We start from the raw sequence: 19,940 nt of genomic DNA, 5'->3' as shown, positions 1-19,940 counted from the left end.
CGATACTAGCAAATGTATGCTAAAATGTAAATACTCCATTTATTCTATCTGATTTCACAGTAGTGACCGTCTGGTACTATTATAGAATAAAAACCATAACTGAGATTACACGTTCACAATATTACCGTGCGGTTTAGGAATTATTTTATATTTAGCAGGATAAAATATATATTTATGTTACAAATTTATCACACATATATTTGTATGCAATATTACAAAAATGTTATATTTATTTAAGTTTATATGTAACATCAATATTTGAAAAGAATCTGTTTTAAGTGTATATCATTTACTTTCCTCTTATCTTTAATTAGGTAAATTTTAATCAACACTTCGTTAAAATACACATAAACTCGTCAATAATTTCTGACGATCAGGTGTTTTGTTCAGATATTTCCGGAAATTTCAGACAAGTTTACAAGCAAATTGAAGCATTGTAGACACGTTTTTATGCTGAATTATGTCGTATGTAATATCCTAATCCGTCTATTACACAGTCATTAATCGACAATGTCGAGCCCGACCTCGAAAAGGTATGTACTTCTGGCTAGGGACCGGGGACTAAAAGTAAAACTTACCTCCTTCTTAGATACAGACTTTAAGGTACATATTTCGAGGTGCATAACAGACACCAAATTTGTGTCATAACAAACACCAAATTGGTGTCGATGACCTGACATGCATGCATTCTTTTGTGATGGTCTTTCAATTTGTACCGAGTGTCCTTGGCAGACTTGACTATGCTTCAGTGGTCATGAAAGGATTCAATAGATAACCTCTGGCTCTGCCCCACTACTAATCCCCAGCTATTGTCTGAAATTGCACCTCGGAAGATATTATAACAACTCAGTCCCTCAAATGATAGTCATATAACGACCAAAAGATAAATGACTGACTATCATTGAGGACTGAGTTCCGCAGTCTACCTCCTTCTTGCAGATTGCAGTAAATTAGTCCGAATAATCAGTCCCAGACCCAGAACAAAATATTAATTTCTGACATGATCGTGTTCTGGGTCTGAACTGTTTCCATTCGAAATCTTGATGGCAAATTGGACAAAAGAAGCGCATGGTTCTACTTGACAGCTTTTTAATCCCTATTCATGTTACGTGTCACGTGAATCACGCTAGTATTGTCATGGACCATCCTTCTGATACTTGTGTGTTTGGACAAGCGGAACGGTCTTTTGTCTACCTCTCTGTTTGTAAACAGACGAGGAGGTCGAAAATGTAGGTATCACAGGGAAACCTCAGTTAACACATTTGTTAGTCAGTCAAAATGGCCTAAACCGGCAATACAAATTTACATTGAAATTAAAAAGTAGCTTTTAAGAAGGAAACCTTCATAAATATGTTGTCTATACTTCACTTGACCCAAATATATGATTTTTTATGGTGATAAGACACTCGCTCATGGAATTTTAGAGGATTTTGATAGCAGTTCCATTAAAAAAAAGCTGCTATCATAATGAGACAAAAGATCTAGAAACACCCCGTAATGCTGTTTTGGGAATTTTGCTAGCAGAATCTTTTTTGATGAAAGTCAATCTTTGACAAGATGTAACTTTGCTACGGAAAGTGCTATGACAAAAAGGTTTTCAGTGTTGGCTTTCTTTACTAAAGGGCTTTAATTTGATATATAAAATGATGCAGTTTGATGGCAAATATGAATTCACCTGGCATACCTAGAAAATGTCATCCTCGCCGAATAGGAAAGTCAGCGTAATAATAGTACGGCACTAGCAAATTGCAGTAAATTAGTCAGAATAATCAGTCCAGAACAAAATATTAATTTCTGATATGATCGTGTTCTGGGTCTGAACTGTTTCCATTCGAAATCTTGATGGCAAATTGTAAAAGAAGCACATGGTCCTACTTCACAGGTTTTTAATCCCCTATTCATAATTCTAGACTCGCTTGCCAGTCCTATATACGCCGTACCTATGTATATTAAGGACTGGCTTACGCCATTTTGGATGTCAATGGGAAATACACACTTAACGATTTGCGCCGGTTAGAAACTTGGAAAAAAATCTTAAAAATTTTATCAATGTATATAAAAGTGGTACCAACCTTATTGTGCTTGCTAATTTAAGACTCGGTTGAAACAAAATTAAGGATCGAATGCATTTTAGTGTCCAAAAGGCAAAATTATCGTCAAAGTTCTGTCGAAATCAGCACCCTATGAAGGGTTCAGAATTCAATCGAACGAAAATATCCGATCTTTGCATCATCAAAAACACAAAATTACAACTTTAATTTAACATACTATTGGCAAAAGACATTATTACCAAACAATATAGAATAGAAAATTTGACATCATTTTCTCAAAATATTGAAGAAATTTGCTCACTAGACATCGAAAAAGTATGCAATCCAATTCCCGTTCAAACGCGTGAGAAACTGAAAGTGCATAATCGTGACTACATAATTCATGCTGTGTGACTCACTCTATTTGTGGACCATCCTGAAGATTGAGTGTTTGGACAACCTGAACAGTTTGGACAGGCCTTTTGTCTACCTCTCTGTTTGTAAACAGATTAGGTGGTCAAAATTGTCATCCTCGCCGAATAGGAAAGTGTGCGTATAATACCGCACTGGCAGTAAATATGCATTGTACACTGAGTCTGAGTACCGGCAGTAATTTGTAGCGAGTCATCTTTCAAGTTTGTGCAAATTTGTTTTCAAACCCTCCCACGCATTTGGTGTCATAAGATTAAGAAGGAGAATTGAAAGAAAAATACATTGGTGCAATAAATAATCAGACATTCACATAATCACATATTATTTTGGGAATGGGGAGTTGTCAGTCAGTTAGAAAATAGTAGTCTCACAAATCATCATCTCATGAAATAAATTTAAATACACAATAACAATGTCTTTTTGTTGCCTACTAACAAGATGTCCTACAATTTTACAAAATGTCCATTGTCCATGCATATGTACCAGTCTGCCCAGTATTGTATTTTGAACAGAACAGTCGAAAATTGAGTTGAATAAAATGCAATTTGGACAAGACAGACACGAATCTGTGAATCGATTCTCGTAAAAAAACATCAATCGGGCGAATCCATATGGATTCGCGCAGTGCATTGGCAGTTTACAGAAAGATAAAAAAATGTACGGTACCAAGTTTGACTCCCGCCGTCCCGGTTTGACTATTTATACTTCATTTTTTAAGCAACCAAACCCCCAAAATGGCGAATTATGGTATAATTTACTTAAATCATTAATAATTTGTACAATAATACTGATTTGATAGGGCACTTTACTTATAAAAGCAAAAACAGCCATCGGTTGCGGGCCGATCTTTTGTTCGCCAGAGTCACCATCTTGGATGACTAAATCGGACTGTATGAGGGCAGTATTTTTTTCAATTATTGTGCAGCGGGAGCAGAATGTAGATTTGCGGGAATCAAGGATTCTCGCAAAATTCTCTTCCGAGAATCCAAATGGATTCGCCCGCACTGCCACGGATTTCTAGGCCTGCAAGATTTTTAATTTTGATGCGATCGGCTGTGCTTGCCTTGTTTTAAAACTTGGACTTTGTTGGTTTTGCTTCCAGGAATCTAGCCTGAAATGTGAACACTATTTTGTCTTGGTGAGCAAATTCGAAGCTAGAGTTCTTGAGTAAGGCTAATGAAAGTTGACTCCCAGTTTCCCGTTACCCGACTCCGGTCAGAAAAAAATGCCGATCAAATATTTCATTATTTTCCATTATTTCATTATTTCACATTTTTCAAGTTTTTAAGAAAAAAAGAATAGTTTTAATGTCATCTTTCACGTCCGATTAACGTATTTTAAGCACTTTTACGCCAACCCTGACAGGCCCGAATAGTCTTTGCAAACGCTGGGTTAAACTACGTGGTAAAATGGCGATATCCTAGGGCGCATTTACTGGAGACTAGGAATTCCCTGCATCTAAGTTTCTCCTACCACTAAATGGATAGACCGAACACAAAGAGAGGCAGCCAAGCTCGCGGGAACCAGCGTATGAACAAATATGAAAGCATTTCTACCGTGCACTATGTAGCGCGCTATATATAGACAACATCAAAATAAATAAAATAAACAAAATTTGAAGTCAAATTTATTCTGCTTTTCTTACAAATATTTATGTATTTAATAAAATAAACTTATAAATAAAATGATTTATTTGTCAATTTCTTGCATGGTTGTTTTATTATTAACACGTGCACCCTGTGATGATTTTTAACAGCAACCTACAGGTTGTGCAAGTAGACAAACTAATTTCGTATAAATATTGCTTCCAAAGATGTGCTAGTGGAGAGTAAGTTTGGTTTGTAAAAAGTAGTGTGCAATAGAACACACAGACACCGTGTATTTATATGGAAAAGTGGTTCTCCAAAGACTATCATGGACTTCTGGTGCTTTCATATGTTGCACAACCTATAGGTTAATTTTAGTGCCGTACTATTACGCTGACTTTCGTATTCGGCGAGGAGGACGATTTCGACCTCCTGGTTTGTTTACAAACAGAGAGGTAGACAAAAGACCGTTCCGCTTGTCCAAACACTCAAGTATCAGAAGGATGGTCCACAATAGCGTGATTCACGTAACATGAATAGGGATTAAAAAGCTGTCACGTAGAACCATGTGCTTCTATTGTCCAATTTGCCATCAAGATTTCATCTGGAAACAGTTCAGACCCAGTACACGCTCATGTCAGCAATTAATATTTTGTTCTGGGTCTGATTATTCGGACTAGGTTAATTTGAAGATTCCAAAGAAGATGTGCTTAATTAAAATTTGTTTTGAAGTGAAGCATGGTCATTACTAACTATACTTTATTATTTTATTTGGGCCTCAAAACATAGCATTCCGTAATTAACTTTGCACCGATAACTAAAGTTTGAAAATAATGAATAATGAATAATGAAACAGTCACCTACCCAGTCATGAAAAACTATGTAACGGGAAACTGGGGATCAACTTTCATTAGCCTAATGACTGTCCCCATTCCCAGTACCAGTAGAGTACCGGTAACTTAGTTTAGTAGTGGTTCAGTGCCAGTTTGGAAATGTTGCCCCCCCCCCTTGGCTCGGTGATGTCGTCTGAAATTGAACATGAACATCAAAGTCATATTGCACAGATGGTTGCCTGATGGTTCTGCACTGTAAACATGTACATGCCCCGGTGTACATTGTATGCAATATTCATGTGCATATTCTACAAAGATGCAGTTTCTTCCAAACTTATGTGATCCAACATTTTTTTCTGTTAGTGTTACCTGTCTTCTTAGTTGTAAACACAAATTGGATGCATAGATCATTAAGAGACCGAATATTGGAATATTTTAGCGAAATGAAATTGATCAATAATTTTGAAAGATGGCTAGACTTGACCAAGTCTTTTTGAAATTCTTATTAAGAGGACAGTCAAATTAAGGTCAAGTAAAATAAATAACAAGTCATGCTCACTGCCCTTACCAATTTTTGGATATTTTACTTTGTTTCTGAAATGGTTGTGATGGCGAGAATGAACAGATTCTATGGTAACTTCTTTGGCAAGAATCTAAATGGATTTTGCAGCATGAATGATTTTCTAGCCCTGATGAATTTCCATTACTGCAGGTCTTGCAGGAATCAGGACTAAATGTGAATTTATACATCCTTCAATTTCATTTCACTTTAATCCCCTGAGCACTACCTGCCGATCTAACATTGCCACTGATTGGTCAATTTACATGATATCTTCACTTTAATCACCAATCAGAATGGAGCTTTGCAAATAACTCACCCCAATTTCTCTGTGTGGTGAAATTATTCTAACAATGTTGCTGATTGGTCCAATTGATAATAAAAACTTGTTTTTGGCCAATCGGCAGGTAGTTCTCATATTGTTAATTTTTAATTTTTAGACTGCAGAGGTTGAGTGAGGAGAGTCTGACTAGACAGCCAGAAGAGGTCTTTGATATTTTAGAGAAACTTGGAGAAGGGTAAGATGTTACTAATTACAATTTTTGTAAGAGAAAAACGGCAGTTGTTTACATTTTGAGAGCGTGCAGAGCGTAAAGACGGAAGTGTGGTTCTGATTGGCCGAATCAATCATCTGACAATCATAGCAACAGACCGATAAATCTGATTAGCTGATTATGCATCCAAACGTTGGTCGACACAGATCGGTGCCCTTGAAGGACACACAAAGCTCAGCGTATGTCGCTCATTAACAAGGCGCTCGTGTCAATCTGAGCAAGAGACTGCCGTTCTTCTCTGAAACCCAGTGTATTAAATCCTTAGCAAGAAAGCCCATCTCTGCAAGAGCAGCCAGGTGTCTAAATGTGTACAATGTTGGAATGCAGAACTTGGCAGGATTTCAGAGAAATTTGATGCAACATCCAATCTTGTAAAAAGCAGAACCGGGTCAAGATATTTTGGGATTCGAAAAGAAATTCTGTGTATAATTATGGGAAACTTGAATATTTTTGAGTGAAATTTGTCTTATCTCGGTGGTAAATAACATTTTTTCAGCAACTTTTGAATTATTTAAAAAAATTGAGAATCTGGGATCTGTGCAGAAATAATACCTCGCGATGTAGGCCTGTAATAAAGCAATGTTCAGTATTCACACAAATTGCCAATATCAACAAAGTATAAAAAAGGCATAGTTTGGAGGTTTCTGGATATTTTTAATTCACTTCTTTTTACAAATAAATCTTTCTATTTCCTACAGTTCCTATGGCAGCGTTTTTAAATCTATGCACAAAGAATCGGGCCAAGTGTTGGCTATCAAGCAGGTTCCTGTGGATACAGATCTACAAGAAATCATCAAAGAGATCTCTATTATGCAGCAATGTGATAGTGTATATGTGGTCAAGTACTATGGCAGCTACTTTAAGAATACAGATTTATGGGTAAGTATAACACTGGGAGAATTTGTGATGGGATTTGGGATTTATCCAAAATATCAATTTTTAAAGTATTCATTTTCCAAAAAAAAAGTTTCATGGCAATCTGCAATACAATCCATGCAGAAAATTAACCAATGCAACATGCTGGGGGAAATATTTCTGAGTCAAAAATATTTCAAAAATTTAAAAACTGCAATTTTGAACTTTTTTTTTTTTTGGGAAATACGCACATTTTGGGAATATTATGAACAAATCGCGCAAATCACGAACTGCCGGGCAAAATTTGCTCTCAAAAATCGCACATTTTCTGGTGCTTAGGTAAGTGGTGTGCTTTTGGTTGGCCTGTGGCCCTTTAATAATACAGATTTATGAATAAGTGGTGTGCTTTTGTTGGCATGGGGTCTTTAAAAACACAGATTTATGAGTAAGTGGTGTGCTTTTTGTTGGCCTGGGGTCCTTTAAGAATATAGATTTATGGGTAAGTGGTGTTATTTTGGTTGGTCTGGGCCGGGGGCTTGGGCAAGTGGTGTTATTTTGGTTGGTCTGGGGCCCTTTTTAGCAAAATGTAACATAAATTGTAAATAACAAAATAAACATATCACCAAGAAGTAATAATTACCCCCTTTATTAAGTGCAGAAGTTTAATGTCAGTTAGTATTAACTGAAGAATTGGGATTTAGCTATGTTTCATTTGGCAAAGCAAGATGATATTTTTAAAAATCTACATACAAAATCCTGGGAAATTATCCTGACTATAGAGGGAGTATGGGTTTCAAAATGATTAACCCTGTTCAATCAATTACCTTTGAAAAACGTACTCCCTCTGTGGAAGATATTTCCAAAATCTTCCACAGGGGTAGTGTGTATTTCAACTGGAATAGCCAAATGATCTTGACAAATGGATTATAATAAATAAACGGAGAAGTTCTCTGTTTTCTGGAAAACAGAGAAATTTCATGGAAGTCGAAGTAGAAAATGGAAAATTGCATTTTGCAACAAAAAGCAAAATTTAAGCTTATTCGGATCTAATTTCCAATGTAGATTCAACAAAATGCACAAACCGATTAAATGTTCCACTGAAATTTACTTCAAATTGATCATTACTTGCCTTTAGGGGCCATATATATGCAGTTTCATGAAATTTTTCTTTGGCTATGCCGGCGATTTCACATGTGAGTGGCCATTTTGGATTTATGTGTTTCTGTATAGAAATACTATGGTTACGTTTTTATGCGTCCACCGCGAGGCATACTGTTTTTGCAATGTCCGAGCTTCCGTCCGTCCGTCCGGAGGCTGTATCTCGGGCATGGATGGGCGGATTGACTTCAAATTTTCAGGATAGGTGGGTCATGGTCAAAAACTCTGGCTAAGGTCAAATTACTAAAAACTGTTGTATGGGCATGAAACTTGGTGGGTACAGTTAACATTTAGAGGCAAATTTTTGGAAGGTCATTTCGGGGTCATCCAGGGTCACCCAGGGGTCATCTAAGGTCAAATTACTAAATATTGTCTTATGGGCATGAAACTTGGTGGGTACAGTCAACATTTAGAGTCAATTTTTTGGAAGGTCATTTTGGGGTCATCTGGGGTCAGCAGGGGTCATCTAAGGTCAAATTAATAAAATTGGTCGTATGGGCCTGAAACTTGGTAGGTACAGTCAACATTTAGAGTCAAATTTTTGGCATGTCATTTTGGAGTCACCCAGGGGTCATTGGAGGTCAAATTACTATAAATGGATTCGTACACATTTAAATTGCCCCATGGTGGAGGCATCCCATTCGACGCCTTGCGTCGAAAACCGCAACGTTTCTAGTTTCAAGTGTTTTTAATATGATTTCCCTGGAGTGGGTCAGTTTATATGGATATTTTTAGAAAACAGAAAACAACACAGAATTTAACATTTACAAAACGGAGAAATTCGGACTCTAAATAAAATCTGTTGTTTGTTTGTCTTTCAGATCGTTATGGAGTACTGTGGGGCTGGATCTGTATCTGATATAATGAGAAGAAGGAACAAAACAGTGAGTATGAGGCCTAGAAACCCAACCAATGCTTGATTTGTTTGATTGACGAATGAATGGATTGGTGGCTGATTGATTTATCAATGCAACAGTCATATCCGCATAGCATAGTGCTGAATTTCCACATAGTGCTGCATAAACCAGTGGTGTGAGAGTTCAGATTAAAATTTGAATTCAGACTTTTTGATCTTGATTTTTATCTCTTTTTCTGCACTTCCTCTGTACAAAAGTATAGGAGCTTGCCAAATTTCAGACTTTTTTTATCTGTGGTCACTCACACCCCTGATAAACCATACTTGTAGGGTTTTTATTGCTATTCATCAAGCACAAGTACCAACCATGATACAAAATGATTTGCACTGCAAAAAAACCAAGCAATTGGTATGTTGGTTGCACTCTGTTGTCAGTAATTGTTAAGTAACATCGCCCTCTTTTGTCAACAATTGGTAATAGCACTCTCTGTTGTCAACAGTTGGTAACATTGCCTGCTGTTATAAAAATTAGTAATATGGCCCTCTGTTGTTTGATAACAATTGATAATAGCACCCTCTGTTGTTAACACTGGTAACATCACTTTCTGTCGTCAACAATGAGTAACATTAGCCTCTGTTGTCAGCAATTAGTAATATCACCCTCTGTGCATCATATCATCAACTGTGTCACAGGTCAATAGTTCAGTGCCTGATCAGTCAGATGATGCGTCTTGGATGAGACACAATACTTTTGCTATCAAAAATAGTAAGTCCATATGAACAGATTTAATACTCATTTTATTTATCACCCTCTGTTGTCAACAATTGGTAATAGCGCCCTCGTGTTGTCAACAATTCTCGCGTTTCACAATATGATGCGCCGCCAGCGGTTGCTCTTGGCAGTCAATTTTTTGACTCCAGAGTCAACATCGCCATTCTAGGTGCTATTGAATTTTCATGCGAGTGTGATAATAAATATGTTGAAAACAGCTCCACGAAGGATTCCATGTGATCAATAGATAGAAAATGGAACTATATTATATACTATAATTGTAAATTGTTGTTTTAGTGTGCATTCGCATGTAACATCATTAAACCCACAATGATGTATGTTCCTGTATTGTATTCATATCACGTGGGCTTTGGATGTTGACATTTTCCCATGATGCACTGCGTGTGTTGGCCTCGACCCAGCGACCGCTGGAGGCGCATCATATTGTGAAACGCGAGAATTGGTATCATCGCCCTTCTGCTGTCAACATTTGGTAAGAAACTGCAGTGTCCTTCTTAATATTAATATATTGATTATTGATCTTATAGGAAATGAGTAAAGGAAGCCGATAGTCACATTTATATTTCCATAGGTGTCGCGATTCTTGAGTTAAGGCCAATATTGTATCAAAACAAAAGTTCTGGGCATTATTTCCCTTCCAAGAAAAACCATGCACATGGTGTGGAAACAACATTCCTTATACCAAATCTTGGGATCTCCTTTATAGAACCCTGTGTGTCAGCTTTACTTGTCTCAAAATTTGAGTACAAACACTGCAAGGTCATGCTCCCCTCCGACCTATTTTAACAAACATTTTCATTCATTCTTTATCACAGCTAACAGAAGATGAGATAGCCACAATACTTCACTCAACACTCAAAGGCTTAGAATATCTACACTTTATGCGTAAAATCCACAGAGACATTAAAGCCGGCAATATACTACTTAACAATGAAGGTCACGCCAAGTTAGCTGACTTTGGCGTCGCTGGACAACTAACAGTAAGTAAAAGGAGCTAGCAAAAAATTAAATACGAAGATTCTTCTAACTAAATTTTACTGACTCACTAGTCGACGGTTTCGCTTTTTGTGTTCGAAAAGCATCATTAGAATATTGATTGATGATCACTTCTTCAGGTTAGACGAATCCTAGCCACAGAGGATGTAGAATTGTCACTCAGTAGAGGATCATATACATAACTTAGATAGTGGGCTCGTTGTCCCCAAATTGACTCCTTGTTGCGTCTTATATTTGTGTTACACTCCTTGCTAAAGATTCGTAGAAAAGGACCCAATATAATGAATAGGGACGACAGGCCTACTATCTAAGTCTTTTGAAATTTATTATGTTCTTAATATTTGACATGTTATTTTTGTCTATACCGTATATCGTTGTATAGTCGCCACCTGTCAATTAAAAGCCACCCACCATTTTTTTTCAAATGCTGATATTTCCATCCTATCTTGTGTAGTAAGCTTACCAAGCTGCACACGCGATCATTTTGGCAAAAGTCTGATCGTAAACCTGGATGTGAACCAGAAGTCACCATTCCTAAGTACAGAGTTTGTCATTTCAGTGTGAGTTTTAAGCTTACCTAATGATTTTATCAGGAATTATCATTCTAAAATGACATGTAATAAACCCCCCATTTTGGAAAATGCAACGCTCACGGGGGAGACTATTTGAGGATATACAGTATCTCAAATCAAGAAAAATGGATATCGCTTTTTGTATCAGAACTCTTCATATGCTGGGAATAGTGATGTGTCTTTTTTCTTTCCTATTCCAGGACACAATGGCTAAAAGAAACACAGTTATAGGTACCCCGTTTTGGATGGCTCCAGAAGTTATACAAGAGATAGGATACGACTGCAAAGCAGATATGTGGTCATTAGGAATCACAGCCTTAGAAATGGCAGAAGGGAAACCGCCGTATGCAGATATCCATCCAATGAGAGTAAGTAACAAGTGGAGCTCTCGATTGCGGCTGTTCCACTTGAAATTCACTCACCTTCTATGGAAGACATACCCTTAATCTCCCACACAGGGGGTGTAGATTTCAAATTGAGTTACTGTAATTATTACATTATACATACAATAGGCTATCATTTACTGAAAACACCAAAGGTCTAGCATACTACAACTCTGGCGGAAATTCGTTGCCACACCAGCACGTTCTGGTGTTAAAAGCACGCAATCGAAGCTAAATATGTGATAGTTCCGTATTATTTTGTATAATAGTTGCAAATGCACATTCAGATTACACTCGCCCCTTCCCCACCCCACCCCCCATTTTGCAATGTTGGGAGACTGTAATGTAGAAATGATGACGATTTTGTCCAAATCAACATTGCAATAGGGGAGCGGGGAAGGATGTTGGCCAATTAACGCTCAGGTGTGGCAACCTTTTTCGCCAAGGTTGTCTCTGCCGAATGCAAAATATTTCATCTAAATTTCGTTTTTGTCTCATAACTCAAAAACGGAATGTCGCATGATCTTCATATTGCACACGATTTGGGAGTAGATAATATTCTTTTGAATCATAATAAAATTGTTGACAAAGTACTTGGTTTATTTAGGGAGTGGTCCTTCAAATCACCATTTATGCTAAATTACACACATTTCGTAATTAGGGTTCTAAACTGCATGATTTTCTGTTAAATATCAGTAACGGAAAATCGTATCAAGTTGCTGCTACACACAGGTTTTTAGTGGATACTGTCCGTTTTATCCATGTTAGAATTAAGCGTTAATAACTTTTTTCATATCATTTTCACGCGGACCGGCCTATGTATATTATTAATTATTAAGAGCTCTTGAACATAATTTTTTAGAAGTGGCTCTATACCTGAAAAAATAGATTTTTCTGATATTTTGTGCAATGATGCATGTTAGGGTGTTGCCTACTTGTGTGACTAAAAAAAATTCAAAAATCGGCTCGTTGCCATGGAAACGGCCAAAACCCAGATTCTGTCATTTTGGGCCAAATTGGCAGTGAAATTAGTGAAAAAACATGTTATTTTAAGTGTTCGCTGTATCTAAGCCATATATTGCTGGTACATCACATTAAATTCTTGTGAAAGGACATCTATTCATCTGATGATCAGCATATTTAGAGGTCAATAAGTTATTCTTAAGGGTGCAGAGCCCATCTGTCAGGTGTATTTTCACTTTTTCATAAAATGTCATTTTAGCACCTAAAATATCATCATGAAAATCAACAACCCGGTGTTCCCAGGATGTTGTCCATTCTAGTGTGGGTAGTGCAAGCTAGGTACTTTACATTTTAATACAAATCAGCTTGGGCAAATGTTACTTCTAAATACAGTGTTGCCAGAAAAACCGGTATTTTTGCAAATTGACATTTTGTCAAATTACGTCTTTTTGTCACAATTTTGTGCATTGTGACAAATATTTTCCTTCAAGGTGAATCCAAACAACACTTTTTCGTCTTTGTAAATATCTAAACACTGAAAATTCAAAATTAGTTTTGCCAGAATTCTTGATATAACACCCAATATTAGCATTTTAGTGATTTTGTGTTGATGGTTTGGTTAGGAAATGCTTATTTCTAATTTTCATACATCGAATGTACATAGTATAGATTGTTATATGAATGTTTAAACACCTGAGCACAAAGTAAGTGTTGCCAGAATTCTTAATAAAACACCCAAAATCATATATTTATATGTGCCATGATCCAACATCAATTTTTTTTACTATCATCAATATTAATAATAATATCAATGTAGGCCTATTAACATCATAATCAATACTAATCAAAACTATTAATATCGATATAAATAATAATCAAAAGTATTAACATCAATTTGGTTTACTATCATCAATAATATTAATAATATCAAATATATTAACATCATTATCAACAATCATCAAAAATATTAACATTAACCCTAGAACTACTGAGCCATATTTTGTAACACGGACTACGAAGGGGGGTTGCAACCCCCTAATTATCAATTATAAACGTCATATACCGTTATATTTGGAATCAATGTATAGCTATGGGTCTCCTCTACCCCAGTGATACCAATAAGTACAAACAAACCTCTCATATAATGTCGCTGTGACGTCATAACGTGAGGGCGCCCATGCAAATTTGGAAAATTTCAGCTATTTACAAAAGTATTGGCAAAATTGATTTTCGCTAAAATTCTACAAAAATGCAATTTGACCGAATTTTCTCCTCAAACTAACAAGTAAAAAGTCAATAGCTTTATAATAATTTTACACGAAATGAAAATAATTTATTTTACTGTAGAAACCATTGGTGGCCCTCACCAACACCCCCTCTATGGTCATCTTTGACAGCCGGTCCTACCCCCAGGTAAGGTGCTGGTAAACATTTTTACACTAAAATGAGGGCAAAGGATGTATCTATGATTAGTTTAGGTCGGGCGTAAATGCGCGCATTTTTTATGACAGATAAGAAATCTTGGGGTGGTACTTCGTAGTTCTAGGGTTAATATCAATAATAATCAAAAATATTCACATCAATATATCAATAATATTTTAAAATAATAATACCAATATCAATAACACTAATAAACAAAACTATCAATATCAATAATAATAAAAAATATTAACATCAATATCAATAACAATCACAAATATTTATATCAATATCAATAATAAGCAAAATATTAATATTAATATCAATAATAAGCAAAATATTAATATCAATAATAATCAAAAATATTAATATCAATATCAACAATATCAAAATCTTAATATTTTAAAATTGATATTAGTATTACTATTTTGATTATTATTGATATTGATATTAATATTTTGATTATTATTCATATTCATATTAATATTTTTGATTATTGATATCGATATTAATATTTTTGATTTTTGATTGATATTGATGTTAATATATTTGATCATTATTGATTTTGATATTAATATTTCTCATTATTATTGATATAGATATTAATATTTTGATTATTATTGATATGGATATTAATATTTTTGATTATTATTGATATTGATATTAATATTCTTGATTATTATTGATATTGATATTTATATTTTTTTTATTTTTTATTAATATTAATATTTTTGATAATTATTTGTATTGATGTTAATATTTTTGATTATTATTGATATTATTTTCGTTTATTATTGATAACGATATATATATTTTTTTAAATTATTACTGAAATTGGTATCATTATTTTTGATTATAATTGATATTGATATTAATATTTATATATTTTTTAATTATTACTGAAATTGATATCAATATTTTTGATTATTATTGATATTAATATTTTTGATTATTATTGATATTGATATATATTTTTGATTATTATTCATATTAATAGTTTTGATTATTATTGATATTGATATTAATATTTTTGATTATTATTGATATTGATATCGATATTAATAGTTTTGATTATTATTGATATTGACATTAATATTTTTGATTATTATTGATATTGATATTAATATTCTTGATTATTATTGAAATTGATATTTATATTTTTGATTATTTTTGATATTAATATTTTTGATTATATTGATATTAATATTAATATTTTTGATAGTTATTGATATTGATGTTAATATTTTTGATTATTATTGATATTATTGATGTTAATATTTTTGATATTGATGATAATATTTTTGTTTATTATTGATAACGATATTTATATATTTTTTAATTATTGCTGAAATTGATATCAATATTTTTGATTATTATTGATCCAGTCCAGTAAGGTTTGAGTGACCAGTTCAAAATTCAATAGAAAACAAAGAACAAAATTAATACCCATAATTACCCTGACTATAACGTTGTACTAGATAATACTAGAACCGTGGGGTTTTTAAAATTTGAATACGCTTTTTAGGACAAGCTATTGATGATAGTAAACCAAATTTTGACGTTGTCAACTTTAGCGTGAGAGGACTGGATTATGATTTTGGGTGTTTTATCAACAATTCTGGCAACACTTACTTCGTGCTCAGGTGTTTAAACATTCATATAACAATCTATACTATGTACATTCGATGTATGAAAATTAGAAATAAGCATTTCCCAATCAAACCATCAACAACAAATCATACTATCAGTAAAATACTAATATTGGGTGTTTTATCAAGAACTCTGGCAACACTACTTTTGAATTTTCAGTATTTAGATATTTACAAAGACGAAAAAGTGTTGTTTCGATTCACCTTGAAGGAAAATATTTGTCAAAATGCACAAAATTGTGACAAAAAGGCGTAATTTGACAAAATGTCAATTTGCAAAAATACCGGTTTTTCTGGCAACACTGTATTTAGAAGTAACATTTGCCCAAGCTGATTTTTACTAAAATGTAAAGTACCTAGCTTGTACTACCCACACTAGAATGGACAAAATCCTGGAAACACCGGGTTGTTGATTTTCATGATGATATTTTAGGTGCTAAAATGACATTTTATGAAAAAGTGAAAATACACCTGGCAGATGGGCTCTGCACGTACCCTTAAGAATAACTTATTGACCTCTAAATATGCTGATCATCAGATGAATAGATGTCCTTTTACAAGAACTTAATGTAATGTACCAGCATTATATGGCTTAGTTGCAGCTTAACACTTGAAATAACATGTTTTTAACCAATTTCACTGCCAATTTGGCCCAAAATGACAGAATCTGGGTTTTGGCCGTTTCCATGGCAACGAGCCGATTTTTGAATTTTTTTTAGTCACACAAGTAGTCAACACCCTAACATGCATCATTGCACAAAATATCAGAAAAATCTATTTTTTCAGGTATAGAGCCACTTCTAAAAAATTATGTTCAAGAGCTCTTAAGATGCCAAAATAATGCAAAATGTGTCAAAAAACCTTCTCATTTGCCATTACACACTGTCTACTGAATATAGTACACCGAAAATGTCATCATTTTTGAATGATGATGAAATAGCGTGAAGTTTTTAAGTTAAAACTATTAGGCCAACAATAATACGAAGGATTAAGAGAGAGAAAATATTAATTTTAACAAAACTAACAGCGGGGTTCGAACCCGTGGCCTGTAGTTTAGAAGTCGGCGCCTTTACCGCCAAGACACGGAGAAGTGGATGAATTCCAAGCCATATTTAATATATTAATGTTAGTTTAAAATTATGCAATGCATATGGTATCAAATTGACCTGAAACGTCTCCGATACACATAATTTCATCGATTTACAATGATTGTATATGTTGGCAATGTATTTAGGGTTATAAAAATAAACTTGGAATTTTGATTCACCACCTTTCTCCACGTTGGACAAATCTTAAATAAAGAAAATAATCTAAATTTCTTTTAATTTGTTTGTGTCGACCGTTAAATCATCAACCTCATCTCCATATGTGCAATGGGTTACTGATCTTAAATGCATTTGTATGACATGTTAATTCTACTATGAGGTTATAACATCTCTGTATTAGGTTAAACCAACCAGAACGGCATAACAATTGAAATTGTAGGTGAATGAGAATTAAATCACCTGTTTGAGTGTACATATACGCATTGCATAATTTTAAATTAACATTAATACATTAGAAATGCTCACTTAATTCAACGACTTCTTCTTGGCTCAGCGATTAAGTCGCCGCCTTGAAATCTATAGATCAGTGAGATCGGGGGTTCGAATCCGTCTGATGACTTTTCTATGATTATAATTTTCCTCTTCTGATCCTTGCTATTATTATTATTATTAAGTCTAATACTTAAACTTCACGCTATTTCGTCATCATTAAAATAGTTTTAAAATTTTGCGTGTACTATCTTCAGTAGACAGCATGTAATGGCGATTGATTTTTTTCACATATTTTGCATTATTTTGGCATCTTTATAAATAAAAGGACACATAGACCAAGCCATGTATAAATTACATGAAAATAATTATATTTAGTACAGAGTACATAAACAGGCTAAGACTTTGTGAAAATTGCACGTGAATCCGGCATTCCGTTCTAAAGATATGAACGAAAAACGTAATTTCAGATGATTTTTTTATATGTTATTAGAGACAACTCTGGCGGAAATTGCCACACCAGCACGTTCTGGTGTTAAAAGCACGCAATCGAAGCTAAATATGTGATAGTTCCGTATTATTTTGTATAATAGTTGCAAATGCACATTCAGATTACACTTGCCCCTTCCCCACCCCCCATTTTGCAATGTTGGGAGACTGTAATGTAGAAATGATGACGATTTTGTCCAAATCAACATTGCAATAGGGGAGCGGGGAAGGATGTTGGCCAATTAACGCTCAGGTGTGGCAACATTTTTCGCCAAGGTTGTAGATACATAACACTGTCAATTTGATCGCTGTATTCTCACGGAAGTATTTTTACATAGTGTTGCATCTGCATATTTGCAAAATCAGGACAAGATCACCCACAACTGAATTTCACATACTGTCATATCACTGCGAATTTCACATAATGTTGTATCTGTAATGCGATCACCGTACTCTAGCGAATATCAGGAGCAGATATGCAAAAATGTGTTTCAAATAGAGATCTATGACTTTGATGCCATATTTAAGATGGAAAACATCTTTTTTTAACATTAGTTAACTACAAACTGCATACATTTACAATGCAACATAACTGACACAAATCTGTTCTGAAGAATTTCAATCACAATATTTTCTGAAACTCGTTCGATATGATAGTATGTGATTCAAGCAATGATACTGTAAAAACTCGATAGTTAGCATATGTGCGTGCTTACTGTCGAGTGCTTTTGATAACATGAAATTGTACCAAAGTCCAGCGCTTTACCAACTAAGCTAATGGGGTTGAGACATTTGCAGGTTTACTTTTATGTACATAACTATGTGTATCAATGATTTGCTCATCCTTTACACTTTTGTGGATGGAGCTCTTCATGTTTGCTCAATAGTAAGCACATATGCTAACTATCAAGTTTTTACGGTAATTGCTGTTACTCTCACTCACTTACTACAAAACTTTTTGTTTACAGGCCATATTTATGATACCGACCAAACCTCCACCAACTTTCCGTGATCCTGAGAAGTGGTCCCAGGAGTTTATAGATTTTACTTCCAAGTGCCTTGTTAAAAACCCAGAGGAGAGAGCTACGGCTACTGACCTCTTAAAGGTAGGTATGGTCAGGCCATGTCTTCAGAGGTGTGCGAGTGTGATTGCACATTATCAGAGGCCTGAAATTGTCATAAGTACAATTTACAGCATGTCTGAATGTAGTCATCCCAGGCGGTTTCAAACTGCAGTTAAAAATCTATCCATACATTCATGTATAGTCCAGTTTCCCTGTGAAAAAGGAATAAAACTAAAACCGCTCCTCCAATTAATCCCCAGCTGATATTGATAGAGTTCTCAACAGAGGGTGAAAGTGTGCTAACAGGTTCCATAATAACGTTATTGCATAACATTTGTCTATCAGTAGGTTTAGCCACTGTGGGATTTGTCAGGCCAGTTGAGAGTGAAATTGGCCAATGGGGGTAATTATCAAAAATTGGGCTTGGTTTTATATCATTTTTTATAGCAAAATCCGACTATACATGTCAGTGTTCTAAATCAAATGTGTTCAGAATTATGACTACTCAAAGGAGTGTGGTAATTCTTTTTTTGCTGTGTTTAGTACAGTGTTATGGGTTGACCTGGGAGGAAAAGTACCAAGTTGACGCACAAACACTCATCAATATTAATTATCGATTATCAATGGACAACCTAAGTTATCATAAATCAGTTTTTGCCAGGTCGATCGTAAAAGTTTCACTGAATCAGAGCTCATCTCGGTGCAAGGCAAGGCTCCAGTCTGGGTTGCAAGTCCAGGATGTGCTATTTTGGCACTCAATATACTCAATGCGGAGTCTTGAAGACAATGTCACTTTACGAGTAGGACAATAGGCCTAGCTAGGCCCTGGGAGCTAGGACAGGCTTTGGTCAGGGCTACTTCGAATTTTGCACAGTTATGAAGTAATATGCCCGGTAAATATGGAAGACCTCTCCTCTTGAGAGAAAAAATGTACAATAATTCATCAAAGAATCACCCATACCCGGTGGGCCACAAACAACACACCACAAATCAAATACCTGTTGTGTTTTCGAGCGGCAAAAGTTAACCCTAACACCTGTTAATACCACAAAATACCATGATGAAAAATTCTGCGCATGCATGAATCCCAGGGTCTGCGATGATGCAATCACCCTGAGTGTTATATGCTTACGGAATTGCTGGCCGGGCAGCAATAACCTGTGTAGCTACCGGTCCGTGATCGTGTGTTTGGCATGCAGGGGGTCAAAGGTTTG

The 19,940-nt window shown here is 35.0% G+C and overlaps 1 protein-coding gene across 1 annotated transcript in view; it reads left to right on the top strand.

Annotated features, from left to right (window-relative positions):
• The first annotated feature begins 364 nt into the window (after positions 1-364).
• Positions 365-19,940, top strand: part of LOC140162575 (serine/threonine-protein kinase 4-like) — a 49,714-nt gene continuing 30,138 nt past the window's right edge. Inside the window, 7 exon segments of the mRNA XM_072185834.1 lie at positions 365-533; positions 5,881-5,958; positions 6,693-6,873; positions 8,829-8,891; positions 10,472-10,636; positions 11,425-11,592; positions 18,631-18,768. Coding sequence (XP_072041935.1) covers positions 511-533; positions 5,881-5,958; positions 6,693-6,873; positions 8,829-8,891; positions 10,472-10,636; positions 11,425-11,592; positions 18,631-18,768 — 816 coding nt within the window. The 5' untranslated portion in view covers positions 365-510.

The sequence above is a fragment of the Amphiura filiformis genome, chromosome 10 (genome assembly GCF_039555335.1).
Source record: "Amphiura filiformis chromosome 10, Afil_fr2py, whole genome shotgun sequence".
NCBI lineage: Eukaryota > Metazoa > Echinodermata > Ophiuroidea > Amphilepidida > Amphiuridae > Amphiura > Amphiura filiformis.
The sequence above is the reverse complement of the archived record's forward strand: the minus strand, read 5'-3'. Positions and strand labels throughout refer to the sequence as shown.